This window comes from Phyllobates terribilis, unplaced genomic scaffold (genome assembly GCF_046119375.1).
Source record: "Phyllobates terribilis strain yellow unplaced genomic scaffold, ASM4611937v1 Scaffold_11__3_contigs__length_659146591, whole genome shotgun sequence".
Classification (NCBI taxonomy): Eukaryota; Metazoa; Chordata; class Amphibia; order Anura; family Dendrobatidae; genus Phyllobates; species Phyllobates terribilis.
In genome coordinates this window covers 541,540,439-541,557,874 of record NW_027362771.1, presented here as the reverse complement: position 1 = coordinate 541,557,874, position 17,436 = coordinate 541,540,439, and the positions used below count along the sequence as shown (strand labels likewise).

Genomic DNA, 17,436 nt, shown 5'->3' with positions numbered 1-17,436 from the left:
GAATTAACACATGTGGAATTATATACTTAACAAAAAAGTGTGAAACAACTGAAAATATGTCTTATATTCTAGGTTCTTCAAAGTAGCCACCTTTTGCTTTGATGACTGCTTTGCACACTCTTGGCATTCTCTTGATGAGCTTCAAGAGGTAGTCACCGGAAATGGTCTTCCAACAATCTTGAAGGAGTTCCCAGAGATGCTTAGCACTTGTTGGCCCTTTTGCCTTCACTCTGCGGTCCAGCTCACCCCAAACCATCTCGATTGGGTTCAGGTCTGGTGACTGTGGAGGCCAGGTTATCTGGCGTAGCACCCCATCACTCTCCTTCTTGGTCAAATAGCCCTTACACAGCCTGGAGGTGTGTTTGGGTTCATTGTCCTATTGAAAAATAAATGATGGTCCAACTAAACGCAAACCGGATGGAATAGCATGCCGCAGCAAGATGCTGTGGTAGCCATGCTGGTTCAGTATGCCTTCAATTTTGAATAAATCCCCAACTGTGTCACCAGCAAAGCACCCCCACACCATCACACCTCCTCCTCCATGCTTCACGGTGGGAACCAGGCATGTAGAGTCCATCCGTTCACCTTTTCTGCGTCGCACCAAGACACGGTGGTTGGAACCAAAGATCTCAAATTTGGACTCATCAGACCAAAGCACAGATTTCCACTGGTCTAATGTCCATTCCTTGTGTTCTTTAGCCCAAACAAGTCTCTTCTGCTTGTTGCCTGTCCTTAGCAGTGGTTTCCTAGCAGCTATTTTACCATGAAGGCCTGCTGCACAAAGTCTCCTCTTAACAGTTGTTGTAGAGATGTGTCTGCTGCTAGAACCCTGTGTGGCATTGACCTGGTCTCTAATCTGAGCTGCTGTAAACCTGCGATTTCTGAGGCTGGTGACTAGGATAAACTTATCCTCAGAAGCAGAGGTGACTCTTGGTCTTCCTTTCCTGGGGCGGTCCTCATGTGAGCCAGTTTCTTTGTAGCGCTTGATGGTTTTTGCAACTGCACTTGGGGACACTTTCAAAGTTTGCCCAATTTTTCAGACTGACTGACCTTCATTTCTTAAAGTAATGATGGCCACTCGTTTTTCTTTACTTAGCTGCTTTTTTCTTGCCATAATACAAATTCTAACAGTCTATTCAGTAGGACTATCAGCTGTGTATCCACCAGACTTCTGCACAACACAACTGATGGTCCCAACCCCATTTATAAGGCAAGAAATCCCACTTATCAAACCTGACAGGGCACACCTGTGAAGTGAAAACCATTTCCGGTGACTACCTCTTGAAGTTCATCAAGAGAATGCCAAGAGTGTGCAAAGCAGTCATCAAAGCAAAAGGTGGCTACTTTGAAGAACCTAGAATATAAGACATATTTTCAGTTGTTTCACACTTTTTTGTTAAGTATATAATTCCACATGTGTTAATTCATAGTTTTGATGCCTTCAGTGTGAATGTACAATTTTCATAGTCATAATAATACAGAAAAATCTTTAAATAAGAAGGTGTGTCCAAACTTTTGGTCTGTACTGTAGCTGTAGGGTGGGCCCCTAGAGTCCATTCCCCCTGTGGGCCCCAGACACCCCAGTCCAACCCTGTACACATACAATGGTCAGATATGCAAATACAAATAGTGGAAGTACAAAAGTATGCAGAATATATGAGTCAGTTACCAGTCAGATGAAAAGCCTGGCTTGCATGGGAGGGGCTGCCCCATGGGAGGCTTGTGGTCCCCCCTGTCCTTGACTTCTTCCCACACAATGTGTCATCACAACCTCCCTAGAGAAAAAGCACTAGGCCATGCTTTGCAGGAGCATTTAACCCCTTGGTTTGTCACACCCTTTTTCACCCACAGGATGGCCCTTATCCCCCTACCCTGGAGGTTTGTAGCTAAATATCAAAACCCTAGAAAAAATCATAACTCCTTTCTGGACAGTCCTAGGGCAACGGTTCAGGCGCCATCGGATCCGACTTGGCCCCTGCTATGCGTTGAAACCAGACATGCCTTCACTACCTGGCTTCTACTAGCTGTTCTATGTATCTTCATAACCCTGGGTGCTAGAATGGGTCGAAACCCAGGCGGGTGCTCGCCATGTTCTGGGGATCTCGGAAATATATATGATGTATGGCTAGGATCTCCATAACTCCTTATGGAATTATGTTTCTGAAATGTACTAGAAGATGTCTGCAGCTTTTCAGCATGACTATATTGCAAGTGACTTGCCTCCTGGGCCGTGGGGCACTCGGAGCCGGGCAATAGGGGAACGATGGGGGTAGTGGTGGCGACCCGGTTCCGTGGCTCAGGGTGGTCAGACCAATGGTAGTCTGCTATGTGCTGTTGATAGTGTCTGACTACGCCACCCGTGGATTGCGGTTATTATGAACCGCCGCTGCAAGGTAATTCCCTGAGGCTGATGGTGTGTGCAGCTGAGATTGGATTACTCCCCACGGGAAGAGTGTAACCCCAGGGCAGTGCAGTGGATGGTAGGGGTGATGGTGCAGGGAGTCCCAGTACCGGTAGTGCTGGAGGAGCGAGAAAGTATACAGACAACGTACTGCAATCCAATGTCTTTTACTCACAGTTCATGTGCTCCGGGTCACTTCGGCACCAGTAGTGACCGCCCGAGCCGTGCTGCGTCCACCAGGTGTGGGGCTCGGTCAACTCCCAGGCAGTTCAGAAGTATGGCTCAGGAACCCCTTTTGTCCTTCCTCTGGCCTGCCTCACCAGTGACCCACTTTTGTCCAGCTGCCGCGGAACTGCGCGGGTAAACGTGGGCCCCGACCTCCGCTGTCCTATATGGTGCCTTCCTAGCAGGTTTGATGAGGTGTCGCACCAATAAATGATCACGACCGCCGGTCTTTGGCTGAGGGTAGTTTCTCCTCCACCAACTTGGGATCCGGTACCCTTAATCTGCCTGACCCTTCACCCTGTATTCTCGTGGGTTCCTAGGGTCCCCTCCACCTTCTTGTCTCTGAGCCCCTCCACACTTTGGGTACCTCTCTTTCTGTTTCTGTTCCTTGCTGTTCCTTTCTTCTACTCCGGCCTTCACTCTAGGCCTGTCTCATGGAGCTGGGCCGAGGCTGAGCCACAGCTCCCTGTCAGCCCTCTCTGGCTGAACTCCTTCTCTCTCTTCTCCTCCTGACTGAACTGACCCAGAACTAAGATGGTGCCCACCTTATATACCCTTCCCTAGTGTGTGAGCTCAGGTGACCAGCAACCAGTGAGCTGCTATCTACGCTCAGGAACCAACCCCTATCTGCCCCTACAGCACTGGGTGTTCCACCCCCCGCCCCACTCCAGCCAGGGACATAGTCGGTCGTGCCTGCACTTCTGTCTAGTGGGAGCACCGTTGAGCTGTCCCTCGGAAATGGGGTGAGTGTGCTGTATGCAGCTAACTGAGCCCTGGTCCACACTCCATCCTTACCTGGGAGTGAAATACCACACCTCTGGCAGAGGTGCAATACCCCTGTAGCGGCCGAACCCTCGGGGCGCTACACAAGCAAGCCTTTGTTATGAGCTGAGCTGGTTCAAGGTGTGAGATCTGTCGCAGCCTTTTAGGCTTGATCCCCCTGCTGAGCCCGGTTTCCTGTCAGTGCTGGACAAAGGAAGAGGTTTTATTTTCCCAGGCCAAATAAGATACAAATGATTGGCCTGAAATTATATCTTCAATATTCTTCACAGGTAGCCAATGGTCACATGATTTGAGGGTAATACCTCCATTTACCCCTAAAATTGTGTGGCTGTTGCCAACCGCCTACAGACATGGCTTCAATGTCATCCATCATCCGCAGTGTGACAACCCAGTCTTAATGTCAGCCATAAGAATGTAATAATGATCGATTCAGGTAACAGACACTTGGTATCAATCATTACAAGGGCTGGAAGATTGATGACTATTAAACACATACCTGACACACAATGTACACTGGCCATATCTGTTTGAACACGAACCACCATCATAACAAAAATGACCCCATGCAAATAAGTAATTGTCAATGAGGAAAGGTAAACATGTGGATCCCTAGTAATGGAATCCCTGGATCATACATAACTATTTACCTGTTCTTCTCCTTTGGATAGTACAATACGTCCATCCACAAGGGAGAAGCTTGATACATCCCAGACAGGAACTTCAGATGCAGTGGTTGCAAAAGATACAGGTGATGGCTCTGAAAAGATATTGTTAAATATATGAACTCATTGCTATACAGGAACTAAGCTTAATACTACGGACCATTTCTATTCCATACTACGATTGAAGGCATTGCACCCATTTGTAGGGTAAGAATTATTTTCAGGCCCATCAAACACATATATGATTCATTCTCAACTAATGCTAGCCAACTTCCGTGAAAGGAGATGCAGACTGAAAGGGTATATTCACTTTTGTTCCTTAGTATACTTGTGTGCAAAGCTCGTGTGTGCAGAGCTCGTGTGTGCAGAGCTCGTGTGTGCAGAGATCGTGTATGCGGAGATCGTGTGTGCGGAGATCGTGTGTGCGGAGATTGTGTGTGCGGAGATTGTGTGTCTATTGATTGTGTGTCTATTGATTGTGTGTCTAGTGATTGTGTGTGCAGAGATCGTGTGTGCAGTGATTGGGTGTGCAGTGATCGGATGTGCAGAGATCATGTGGGCAGTGATTGTGTGTCTAGTGATTGTGTGTCTAGTGATTGTGTGTAGTGATTGTGTGTTCAGCGATTGTGTGTGCAGAGATCGACTGTACAGAGTATTCAGAATAAAAGTCCAGGTATTAGAGCAGCCAAGATAAAGAACCAGAGCTGCGTGCAGAGGAGTTACAGCCTTGTAGTATGAAACAGAGCATACACAGCAGAGTTTTGGGTTCAGATAGATACCAGATCTACTAGTGACGAGAGAAACTTAATGGAGTCCTGAAGTGAACAAGAAGAAGCACTGCCAAAGAACAAAGCCAATTAGCATCTCCGGGCCAAACATCCTGAGAAAGAAGCACTGTTCGTAGTCACCTAACAGCTCCAAAAAGGTTACCACAAACAGGCTTAGCACAAGCTTCTCCATTTGCCAGAATCTAGGGGTTTCCCTCGCCTTCACCATTTAACCCCTGTACAGGGATCTAGATGTACACAGGGGTCCCTGGGCAAGAGCCACAGAATCAGGCACTGTTCGGCGGCGCAAGCTGGCAAGAAGGATAGTCAGGTAGTTGGGGGAGATCCAGGAGGCATGGGAGGCACAAAATCATTAGGCTCAATCTGGCCAAACCTACGGGATTTCCTGAAGGTGTTTCTCATTTTTGCTAATTTGCTAGCTATTTAGCTGGCTAGGTATGTGCAGACCATTGTCAGCTGTAGCTTTGCTCAGTGATGTGTGTGCTTTGCTCTGTTTCTGATTTCCTGATCTTGTTGCTGCACCTTGGATTTGTTTTGATTATTTGTGTGTGTTATCCCTTTTGTTCTTGATGCTCTCTGACCTCAGGTACCTAACCTCAGACTTGGCCGCTGACTATCCCGTTTCTCTTATCCCCTTATCTTGACAGTGACAGACCTTCCTGGCATTGGACCCCGGACCATTACTTGACCATGCCTTTGTCTTGCCCCTCTGTACTATGAGCCCTTCTGGTATCTGGCCTCGGATCTCCTGAGTACCCTGTCTCATGGCATGTCCGTGAGTAGTGGGTAGTGATTCAGCATCACATAATGTGATTTCAAATGTCACAATTAATTATTATTATTTTTTTTTTATTTATTGAAAACATAGAGGAAGTTGTATTTTATATGTTTCTGGGCGTTTCTCCAGTTAACGAGGGATTTACGGTTTTATTAGATTTATACGTCACACTATATAAATCCATGCAACCGGTATATATAGTGTGACCAAGTAATAGTTAAAAAAAAAAGAATAAGAATGGTAAAAAATAAAGATTATACTCACCTTCCGATGGCCCCCGGTCTCCTCAGCGATGCGTCCGGTGTGTTGGGCGGCTCACGGTGGTGTGAAAGGACCTTTCATGACGTCATTTAGTCATGTGACAGGTCACGCGACAGCCGATGTCAGCTGTCTTGTGACCTGTCACATGACTAAATGACGTCATGGCAGGTCCTTTCACACCACCGCGACGCATACAACAGACCGGACGTATCGCTGAGGAGACCGGGGGCCATCGGAAGGTGAGTATAATCTTTATTTTTTTTATTTTAAATTCTTTTTTTTACAGTTTCTATGGTACCCGGGTCTGGATGAGAGCCTCCTCTTCTCAAAACCCGGGTACCATCCGCACATTGAATCGCTTAATATCCGCATGTGCACATGTAGTCATGCGGATATTAAGCGATTCAATGCAAGTCAATGGTGGGAATTATGCTGCGTGTCCGCAAAATTAATGGACATGCTGCGTTTTTTTCCGCAATGATAATCCGCATTGGAAATTTCCGCAGCATGTGCACAGCACATGCGGATTATCATTGGGGACCATGGGGCACGTATTACCAAGCATTTTTTCAGCGTTTTCGCTGCGGAAATTCCGTGGCAAAAACGCTTGAAAAATGCACAGTGGGCACGCAGCCTATGCGTGTATGTATTTGTCTTTGTATATGTCTGTATATGTTTGTTTGTGTGTGTGCAGCCTCCTGCTGTATCTGGGGGGGGGTGCCATGCGGCCCCCGGCTGTATCTGGGGGGTGGGGGGGGCGCCGTGCGGCCCCCGGCTGTACCTGGGGGGGGGCGCCGTGCGGCCCCCGGCTGTATCTGGGGGGGGGGCGCCGTGCGGCCTCCGGCTGTACCTGGGGGGGGGCGCCGTGCGGCCCTCGGCTGTATCTGGGGGGGGGGGCGCCGTGCGGCCCCCGGCTGTATCTGGGGGGGGGTGCCATGCGGCCCCCGGCTGTATCTGGGGGGGGGCGCCGTGCAGCCCCCGGCTGTACCTGGGGGGGGGCGCCGTGCGGCCCCCGGCTGTATCTGGGGGGGGGGCGCCGTGCGGCCTCCGGCTGCATGGGGGGGGGCGCCGTGCGGCCCCCGGCTGTATCTGGGGGGGCGCCGTGCGGCCCCCGGCTGTATCTGGGGGGGGCGCCGTGCGGCCCCCGGCTGTGTCTGGGGGGGGGCGCCGTGCGGCCCCCGGCTGTATCTGGGGGGGGCGCCGTGCGGCCTCCGGCTGCATGGGGGGGGGCGCCGTGCGGCCTCCGGCTGCATCTGGGGGGCGCCGTGCGGCCTCCTGCTGTGTATAGGAGGATGTGAAAGCTCATATTATACAATATGAGACCCTACATACATAAGGGGGATGTCAGCATACTTAATTGTGCTCAATATTAAGTCATACAATTAATATAAAAAAATAATTATAATTAATATATTAATATTGTGCAGAATGAATTTCACATGAACTATCACATGATCTATCAAAAGGGGATCATGTGACAAGTCATGTGATACATCAGGTGTGTGTGTGTGTGTGGGGGGGCCCATGCCGTCTAAACTGCCCGGGGCCCTTGCTACTCTTAATCCACCCCTGCCGACACAACGTCTCCATCTAGGACTCAGAGTCTCAGGTCTGCAGAGATCACAACAAAGACACTTTTGACTCCTTACATTTCAGGCATCGTCCCCATCTATTCCCAACCTGCACAAACTCCTCATCCTGCTGATAATCCAATACTGAGCCTCTGATGCTGTACATGTCCCTATTACTGCACCTACTGTGTGGTACTGTGTGCCCTCTAGATGGTAAAACAAACCTCTAGAATATAGTAATGCTGTGTGCAAGTGCTCTAGAAAACAGTGCCCACATTGTGCCCTCTAGAAAGTAATATGCCCTTTGTGTGCCCCTCTGGCAGTCATAATAACCTGAGTTCCGCTATAACAATAAGCGCCCACTTAAGATTTAATAATGTCCTGAGTCTCGCCCCATGTACAGCTCCCCTATACACAGTATGATGCTCTCCTATACACAGTATAATGTTCCCTCACTGTATAGTACCCCCACACATTATACTGACCCCTTAGTAGCCTCCAAACTGATGTCTCCCACGCTGTATGATGGCCCCCACACTGTGCAAAGACCCTACATTATCTCCCACAATGTATGATGGCCTCCACACTGTGCAAAGACCCCACATTATCTCCCACACTGTATGATGACCCCCACACTATACAAAGACCCTACATTATCTCCCACACTGTATGATGGCCCCCACACTTTACAAAGACCCCACATTATCTCCCACAATGTATGATGGCCTCCACACTATACAAAGACCCCACATTATCTCCCACACTGTATGATGGCCTCCACACTGTGCAAAGACCCCACATTATCTCCCACACTGTATGATGGCCCCCACACTATACAAAGACCCCACATTATCTCCCACACTGTGTGATGGCCCCCACACTGTGCAAAGACCCCACATTATCTCCCATAATGTATGATGGCCTCCACACTGTGCAAAGACCCCACATTATCTCCCACACTGTATGTTGGCCCCCACACTGTACAAAGACCCCACATTATCTCCCACACTGAATGATGGCCCCCACACTGTGCAAAGACCCCGCATTATCTCCCACACTGTATGATGGCCCCCAAACTGTGCAAAGACCCCACATTATCTCCGACACTGTATGATGGCCTCCACACTATACAAAGACCCCACATTATCTCCCACACTGTATGATGGCCACCACACTGTGCAAAGACCCCACATTATCTCCCACACTGTATGACCCTAACTGTAATTCCCACACTGTACAAATAGGCTGCTTATAGTATAATGCCCCCCCATAGGCAAAGTCTGTAGTATAATCCCCCATAGGCTGAGTCTGTAGTATAATGCCCCCCCATAGGCTGAGTCTGTAGTATAATGCCCCCCCATAGGCAGAGTCTGTACTATAATGCTCCCCCCTTCCCATAGGCAGAGTATGTAGTATAATTACCCCCCATAGGCAGAGTATGTTGTATAATGCCCCCCTTCCCATAGGTAGTATAATGTCGTCGTCCCCATAGGCAAAGTCTGTAGTATAATGCTTCCCCCCCTCATAGGCAGAGTCTGTAGTATAATTATCCCCCCCTTAGGCAGTCGTTAGTATAATTCCCCCCCTCATAGGCAGAGTCTGTAGTATAATGCTCCCCCCCATAGGCAGAGTCTGTAGTATAATGCCCCCCCATAGGCAGAGTCTGTAGTATAATGATCCCCCCACAGGCAGAGTCTGTAGTATAATGCCCCCAAAGGCAGAGTCTGTAGTGTGATGTTTCCCCCCCATAGGCAGAGTCTGTAGTATAATGCTCCCCCCATAGGCAGAGTCTGTAGTATAATTCTCCCCCCCATAGGCAGAGTCTGTAGTCTAATGCTCCCCCATAGGCAGAGTCTGTAGTATAATGCCCCCCCATAGGCAAAGTCTGTAGTATAATGTTCCCCCTCTCCACATAGGCAGAGTCTGTAGTATAATGCTCCCCCCCATAGGCAGAGCCTGTAGTATAATGTCGCCCTCCCATAGGCAGAGTCTGTAGTATAATGTCCCCCCCCCTCATAGTCAGAGTCTGTAGTATAATATGCCCCCCTTCATAGGCAGAGTCTGTAGTATAATGCTTCCCCCCATAGGCAGAGTCTGTAGTATAATGTGCCCCCCCTCATAGGCCACCGCCCCCTCTGCCCCCCCCCCGTAGCTCTAATTGGGCCAACCCCCCCCCACATAAATAAATATTTTTCTATGTCACAGAAGAGCAGATCTCACAATTTTCCAGGCTTTACATAGTAATTTTCCTCCTGCTGAAGTCCTAGATTCCTCTTTCATTGCCCCCATAAAGTATGATGACAATAAAAGTTCCCCCCAAACACAGTATGATACCCTTATGGTACATTCCTCCACATTAGCCTCCACATGCACAGTATAATGACCCTACTGTACCCCACCTCAACTCCCAGGGCAAAGTATGGTGACCCTAACACAGTATGATCCCCCAACTGTGACTCCCACACATAATGGGCCTACATACAGTATAATGGCCCCACATAGCCCTCCAAACAGTATGATGGACCCCACACAAACCTTCACATCGTATAATTGCTTTCATACAGTGTAATGGCACCCAACAAAGCCTTCCATATAGTATAATACGCCACCCATAATCCTCCATATAGTATAATGCGCCCCCCATAATCCCCCATATAGTAAAATGCACCACCCATAATCCTCCATATAGTATAATGAACTTCCCATGGTCTTCCATAGAATATAATGCACTCCCCATAGTCTTCCGTACACTATATTACACACCCCATAGGGTAAAATGGTAAAATGCAGCCCCCATATAGTATAATGCACCCCACAGTCCTGCAGTATTATGGGCACCACGTACTCACTGATTTTAAAATACCGTATATTTTAAATAATCCGACCCGAGTGTAAGCCGAGGCCCCTAATTTTACCACAAAAAACTGGGAAAACGTATTGACTCGAGTATAAGCCTAGGGTGGGAAATGCAGCAGCTACTGGTAAATTTCCCCATCCTGGTACGCAAGGCTCCCTTATCACCAATCCTGGTATGCATGGCACCCCTCATCCCGCAATCTTGGTATGCATGGCACCCCTCATCCCCCCAATCCTGGTATGCATGGCACCCCTCATCCCCAATCCTGGTATGCATAGCCTCCTCATCCCCCAATCCTGGTATGTATGGCACCCCTCATCCCCCAATCCTGGTATGCATGGTACCCCTCATCCCGCAATCTTGGTATGCATGGCACCCCTCATCCCCCCAATCCTGGTATGCATGGCACCCCTCATCCCCCAATCCTGGTATGCATAGCCTCCTCATCCCCCAATCCTGGTATGTATGGCACCCCTCATCCCCCAATCCTGGTATGCATGGCACCCCTCATCCCCCAATCCTGGTATGCATGGCTCCCCTCATCCCCCAATCCTGGTATGCATGGTCCCCTCATCCCCCAATCCTGGTATGTATGGCACCCCTCATCCCCCAATCCTGGTATGCGTGGCCTCCTCATCCCCCAATCCTGGTATGCGTGGCCCCCTCATCCCCCAATCCTGGTATGCGTGGCCCCCTCATGCCCCAATCCTGCTGTGAGTGGCCCCCTCGTCCCACAATCCTGGTATGTGTGGCCCCCTCATCCCCCAATCCTGGTATGCATGGGCCATTCACTGAACACATAAAACAAATAAACACTTAGGGTATGTGCCCACAATGCAGATTTTAAGCAGAAATTTCCTGAGCGTTTTTAAGCGTTTTTACATGCGTTTATGCATGCGTTTTTTCAAGCGCTTTTGAGCATCACTTGGAAAAGTGCTTGACAAGTTGGTCACACAATATATATTCCATGCAACTAGCATGGATTTATATTGTGCGACCGAGATTTCTGCTTAAAATACTGCACCTATAGTAAAAAAAATAGAATTAGAAAGTAAAAAATAAAAAAAAATATTCATACACACCTCTCTGGTGGCCCCTGGTCTGCTCCAGGCGGCGTCCTCTCTCCTCAGCGGCCTGCGGTGTTCTGCCAGGACCTGCGGTGACGTAATTTAGTCAGCTGATGGTCATGCGACCATCACCTGACCGCTGACGTCAGCGGTCGCGTGACCATCAGCTGACTAAATGACGTCACCGCAGGTCCTGCCAGTACACCGCGGGCCGCCGAGGAGAGAGGATGCCGCCTGGAGCAGACCAGGGACCGCTGGATAGGTGAGTATGAATATTTTTTTTATTTTTTACTTTATAATTCTTTTTTAACTTGCAGGTACCATGGTACCTGGGTAGGATGAGAGTCTCCTCTTCTCCAGACCCGGGTACCATCCGCGCATTGAACCGCATAACATCCGCTGATGTGAGCTGCCGGTATATTCACTCCTCTCCACGCCGGGACTATGGGCATGGAGAAGAATGAATATGCGTTGTCTTTAGTAGCGGGCATGGTCAGCAGGAGCCGCGGTTCAGCACTCCTCCATGCCCGCTGCTAAAGAGAATGAATATTCATTCTTCTCCACGCCCAAGGGAGTGGAGAAGAGGGAATATTCATTTCCCTTTAGCAGCGGGCACACGTGGTAGCTGCAACAGCCGGCTACTGCGTGTGCCCGCTCCTCCACTGCCGCAACCTCCCCTTCCCCCGGTAAATACAATACTCACCTATCCTCCTCGTTCCCCCGCTGCTTCGCGGCCCCCCGGCTTACGGTCCCCATAGCAGTGGCGTGGCCTGCCTCCATTGGCAGTGTGCCACTGTGTGTGGCCATTTATTTGCTGCAATGAACTATGATGACTGTGGCGGCTTATTGGTCACCTTTCCTCCTCTTCCACAAGCAGATGTATATTTCTTCTTGTTGGGATGAATCCACCTGATTGGGTGCTTATAGAGCTGATCCTAACTGAGGGGACAAATGTTCTGTGACATTCATTAAAGGTTTTGTTCCCAATAAGTTATCTCTTCTACATTGCTGATTAGTTGGCATAATCAATGACACATAAAATTTGGTGGAGGTCTACTTATCTTGTGTCAAAAGCAGAACCCATTTGTACCTGGTGATAGCTGCACCCAGGCATGGTGGCCACCATGGCCCTGTCTACTACAGTCTACTGTAGCTATGGAGATGGCCCAGCCAGCAAATCACCGGAATTTTAAAAAAGAGATCCACTTGCATGTGTGACCACTTTTTTTGGCTGGATATGTAGAAACATAAAGCAACAGTTACCCTGCCAACACGTGGAACTAACGCACCACCTCTGATTATAGTAGCCATTCTCCTCTTCTTTTTGAGAAGACCACCTCTGATTTAGATGTAAATTTTCTACTACAGAGTTTAAAGTCCCTTATATTTTACCATATGGGATTATATGAATGAACTAATGTTGTAAAATCAAGTTTGGTATTTGTTCCAAGGGTGCTGCCATGTGTTAGCCATGGTTGCCAATAATGCTGCCGGTTAGCCTCAGAGCACCCCCTCCTCAAAATGCAGCTCCTCCTCAAAATGCAGCTCCTCCTGAAAATGCAGATTGCTTGAGTACCCCTGTAGGGGAAATTACATTGTGCTTGTAACTTGAAACTCCTGGGCCCCTAATGTAAAATCTGTACCCCCCCTCCCAACCATAATGCGCCATTTATAATATTAATGTTATTTTATTTGGCAGGGAAACCATTGGATCACTCAGGCCCTAAGGCTTGGTTGCAAACGCAACCTCTGCTTTCTCTAGTGTTATGGCTCGGGCGAAGGTACTACTCTGGTTAAAATTATTACATCTCCGGTTCTTGACAAAGGATTTTCTTTATATTATAATTAGGGTTATTTTTGGGAGACCTTGCTTACCAAAAGAAATAAAGGGAGTCTGTAAGCCTAAAGCAACAGTATATATTAAGCACATCATCACTTTGTAGGTGATATAGCTCCAACAAAAACCGCACCTTTAGTGGTCTAATCGCTGCCTCTGCTCTGCGGAAACTGAAGTTTAATCACATGTGCTAATTAGGGTGCTCGGTGCACCCTCGGCATGGCTGAGAGGCTCAGTGCATCATTCTGCCCCCTGGTTTTGCATGTGCCCACCAACCTCCCTCACTGGAGATTGAGAGCGCTGACTTACTTGGAACAAGAACTGTCTATACAGAAAGCTCATGCAAGCCAGTGTTGTCAATCGCTGGTGAAAGAGGCGGGTCATGCAAAACCAGTGGGCGGACCAGTGCACCACTGAGTCTCTTGGCTACACCCAGGGTGCACTGAGCATCCTAATTAGCATGTTTGATTAAATGTCAGTTACTGTAGAATGGAGGAAGAGATGACAACACTAAAGGTGCAATTTTTGTGGGCTCTATATCTCCTACAAATCTATGCGCTTAGTTTAAATTGTCCGTTTGTGCTCATAGACTTTCTTTAAGATGATACAAGATTCCATTATTGATTCTGAATGACGAGCCAATCTCCTGAATTTAATTTCCGGTAGATTTGTTCGATTGGGCCGGCAGATTAGATATGATCCAAATAAAATTAGTTAAAACTCAAAATGCCCTGAATGCCATAAAAATAAATGTATTATACTCAGAGCCCAAAGCATAGTAAATGTAGGGGAGGGAAAGGATTATAAAGTTGTAAAACACATTATTCTCACCTGCCGTATCTGTTGCAGATTTCCAGTCCCCTACGCCGGTCTTTGGTTCTTCCAGTGGTGAGGCCTCACACAGCCACATTGGGTAGGGCGATGCACATCACAACATGACTCACTCCCATGTGACTGACGCTGAGGCAAGTGATTGACCAAAAGAAACAAAGACCGTCGCGTAGGACCAGGGATTGGCAGTGGTGGCATAAGATCGGTGAGAGCCAAGGATAGGTGAGTATAATTTATTTTATTATTTAACCCCTTCCAGGTATCAAAAGAAGACAGCAAAATGGTGACTGTAACGAATCACAACAATTCCAGATTTGCTAGAATACAACAGTTTGGGGAAATTCATAGCAGATTCCAATTTTTTAAGCATCGATTTGCTCATCTCTACAAAATATTCATTAGTGAGTCAGCTAATCAGCCACCCCTGGTATATTACTGATGTTAGATGTAATAATGCATTGGGCAGGGGATTGCCAAGAAGCTGCAAAAAAACATATTTCAACCTGACAAAAATTATAAATCCAGACTTGGTAATCAGCACGTAAAACTCTTCAAGGACAGAGCAGGAAACGTTGAAATTTCCTTTGGTTCCAACCACAGTATCTACGACTGAACAAAAGGCTGCAAAGTCCCACAGTGAATGAGTCCGTGGGTTGTGCTCCCCCCTAGAGGAGCTATAAGGGATTATTTTGTGTCATAGGCAACAAAGTGTAAAAAAAGAGAGTCATATATACAGTGGTGTGAAAAAGTGTTTGTCCCCTTCCTGATTTCTTATTCTTTTGCATGTTTGTCAAACTTAAATGTTTCAGCTCACGAAACAAATTTAAATATTTGACAGAAATAACACAAGTAAAACAAAATGCAGTTTTTAAATGAAGGTCTTTATGATTAAGGGAAAAATAAATCCAAACCTTCAGGGCCCTGTGTCAAAAAGTGATTACCCCTCCCCCACTTAAAACATAAATTAACTATGTTTTTTTACATCTTTGGGAAGCTGAGTTCAATTTTCCTAGCCACACACAGGCCTATTTATTTATTATATTATATTTTATATTTATTTAAAGCTGTTTTTTAGGCATTCCTCACATGTATTAAAGCTGTCAAACAGTCGCAAATCATGAGCACAGTGTGACTGAAACATAACACCTCAGCACGCTGAAGATACTCGGCAAGCACCCGAGCATGCTCGCCCAAAGGGTTAACAGAACATACTCGCTCATCACTATTATTTAGCTGACAAATATTCCTTCGAGCACCGTCATACACATGCACACTCAAATTAGTCAAGTGTGCATGTGTTTTCAAGGTAAAGAGAGGAGGAGTAAACTGTAGGTGGACTTCTCTAGTGGTGGCTTATTGCTCCCGAGAACAGAAGAATCGGGCAGTAAAATTCGACATACTTGATCCTTCTTCCCCTTGACATCATCTGTCATGGGGAGGACTCCACACATAAAAGATAGTCCACAACTCCTATTCACTTTTCTGTTATGTATGGGACCTTATCCTGATTCTTATAGGATACTACATCTTCCTACAAGGCATGGGCAATCTGACCTAAAAGGGTAACATTTCCTGTAGTGAAGAAGGTCCAAAAAAATCCTGTAAGGTATGGGCCAATCTGATCTTAAAGGGTAAAATGTACAGTAATGAAGAAGGTAAAAAAAAAACCATAAGCTATGGGCCACGTTGACCGAAAAGGGTAAACAATAATGAAGAAGGTAAAAAAAACTCATACGGTATAGGCCAACCTGACTTAAAAGAATAACATTTCCTGTAGTGAAGGAAGTAAATAAAACCCTGTAAGGTATGGGCCAATCCGACCTAAAAGGATAAAACATCCAGCAATGAAGAAGGTGAAAAAAAATTCTGTAAGGCATGGACTAACGTGAACTGAAAGGGTAAACCATTACGCAATGAAATAGATAAAAAAAAACCTGTAAGGTATGGGCTAATATAACCCAAAAAGGTAAAATTTCCTTCAATGAAGAAGTTAAAAAAACTCATAAGGCATGGACCACACTGACCTAAAAGGATAAAATGTCCTGCAATTAATAAACCCTGTATGGTATCTGACCTAAAAGTTTAAAATGTCCTGCAATGAAGAAGGTAAAATAAAAACATGTAAGGTATGGGCTAATGTGACCTAAATGGGTAAAATTTCCTGCAATGAAGAAGGTAAAAAAACATGTAAGGCATGGTCCGATCTGACCTAAAAGGATAACATGTCCTGAAATTTTAAAAACCCTGCAAGGTATCTGACCTAAAAAAAACCCTGTAAGCCATGGGATTATGTGAACTAAAAAGATAAAATGTCCAGCAATGAAGGGGGTAATAAACAAAGCCTTTAAGGCATGGGCCAATCTGATATAAAAAAATAAAAATCCCTTTCCGGTAACACAAGATCAGACAGGATCAACAGGAGTCTATCCATAAGTAGATGTCTTACTGTTTCCAACACTTGATAATACCCCTGGTTATTCTTGGAAATTCTTTGAGAAAAGGGAGTCATTGTGTTATCACAAAGAAATTCCTACAAGAACTATCTGATATCTCCTACATCGAAAGATTCACTCCTGTTCTTTCATAAGGACCAAAATGTGGAACATGTATGACGAGCGATATACAAAGTGTCCTGCAATCTTCTGCTTACCTTCTAAAACCTCAACATGCTCCACCACCTCTTTCTTCCTTCCCTTCTGGTGCAGCGACACTGAGCGCAGATAGTGCACAATGCCTCCTGTGTTAGACTCTTTAGAGGACTTTATTTTCTTAAACAGATGCATCGGCTTTTTTTCTGATTCCTTGTTTTGAGATCGAGAAGACTTCCATCCCTGAAGTCGATCCCACATGCTTCGCTTGTGTCCTTTCTTCCATTGATAAGATCCCAAAGGAGAAGGCTCTGGAGTGGTGGATTCTAGAGCTCCTGGGTCTTCACAAGGCTCCACCATGCTTCTAAGTGATGTTCTGGTTCTGGAATTGCTCCTCTTCTGCGGATTGTTGGCTTTTTACAGTATTCACGCTTGCCTCTAAAATCCCTCTTATACCATATTATGCATTTAAAATAACATCCACTTTTCTTCTTGAAGACGTCTTCACTCCTTCTTTGGTGTTTTCTCTATTTTTACAACTTCTTCTGATCTTGGTTTCTTCTTTGTCAACCTGTTTCTTTTTCGACTGCCACCTTGTCTGTTAATCTGGCTTGTTTACCTCCTCTACCAAAGCCCAGTCCCTCTCTGCCGCCCTCTCTTTTTGTATATTTCGGCTGCTTCTTCCCCCTACAACAGGAAACATATTTGACAAAGCTTTTTTTTTAACATAGCAGTAAACCTGTGGTGTCACGAAAATCTTAAACCATACTGATCAGAGTCTAGTAAG

General features: G+C 46.7%; 2 protein-coding genes across 3 annotated transcripts in view; both read right to left on the bottom strand.

The window, feature by feature from the left end:
• The window catches only part of RASAL3 (RAS protein activator like 3), a 70,908-nt gene extending 53,899 nt beyond the window's left edge, over positions 1-17,009 (bottom strand). For both annotated transcript variants that reach the window (XM_073653890.1, XM_073653891.1), the window contains exons 1-2: positions 16,712-17,009; positions 4,057-4,166 (exon numbers count right to left, since the gene is read on the bottom strand). In XM_073653890.1, the coding sequence (XP_073509991.1) occupies positions 4,057-4,166; positions 16,712-17,009 (408 nt within the window). The remainder of the gene's footprint in view (positions 1-4,056; positions 4,167-16,711) is intronic.
• A 193-nt stretch (positions 17,010-17,202) lies between these two features.
• The window catches only part of PGLYRP2 (peptidoglycan recognition protein 2), a 45,366-nt gene continuing 45,132 nt past the window's right edge, over positions 17,203-17,436 (bottom strand). The window contains exon 6 of the mRNA XM_073653892.1: positions 17,203-17,336. Within this exon, the coding sequence (XP_073509993.1) occupies positions 17,274-17,336 (63 nt within the window). The 3' untranslated portion in view covers positions 17,203-17,273. The remainder of the gene's footprint in view (positions 17,337-17,436) is intronic.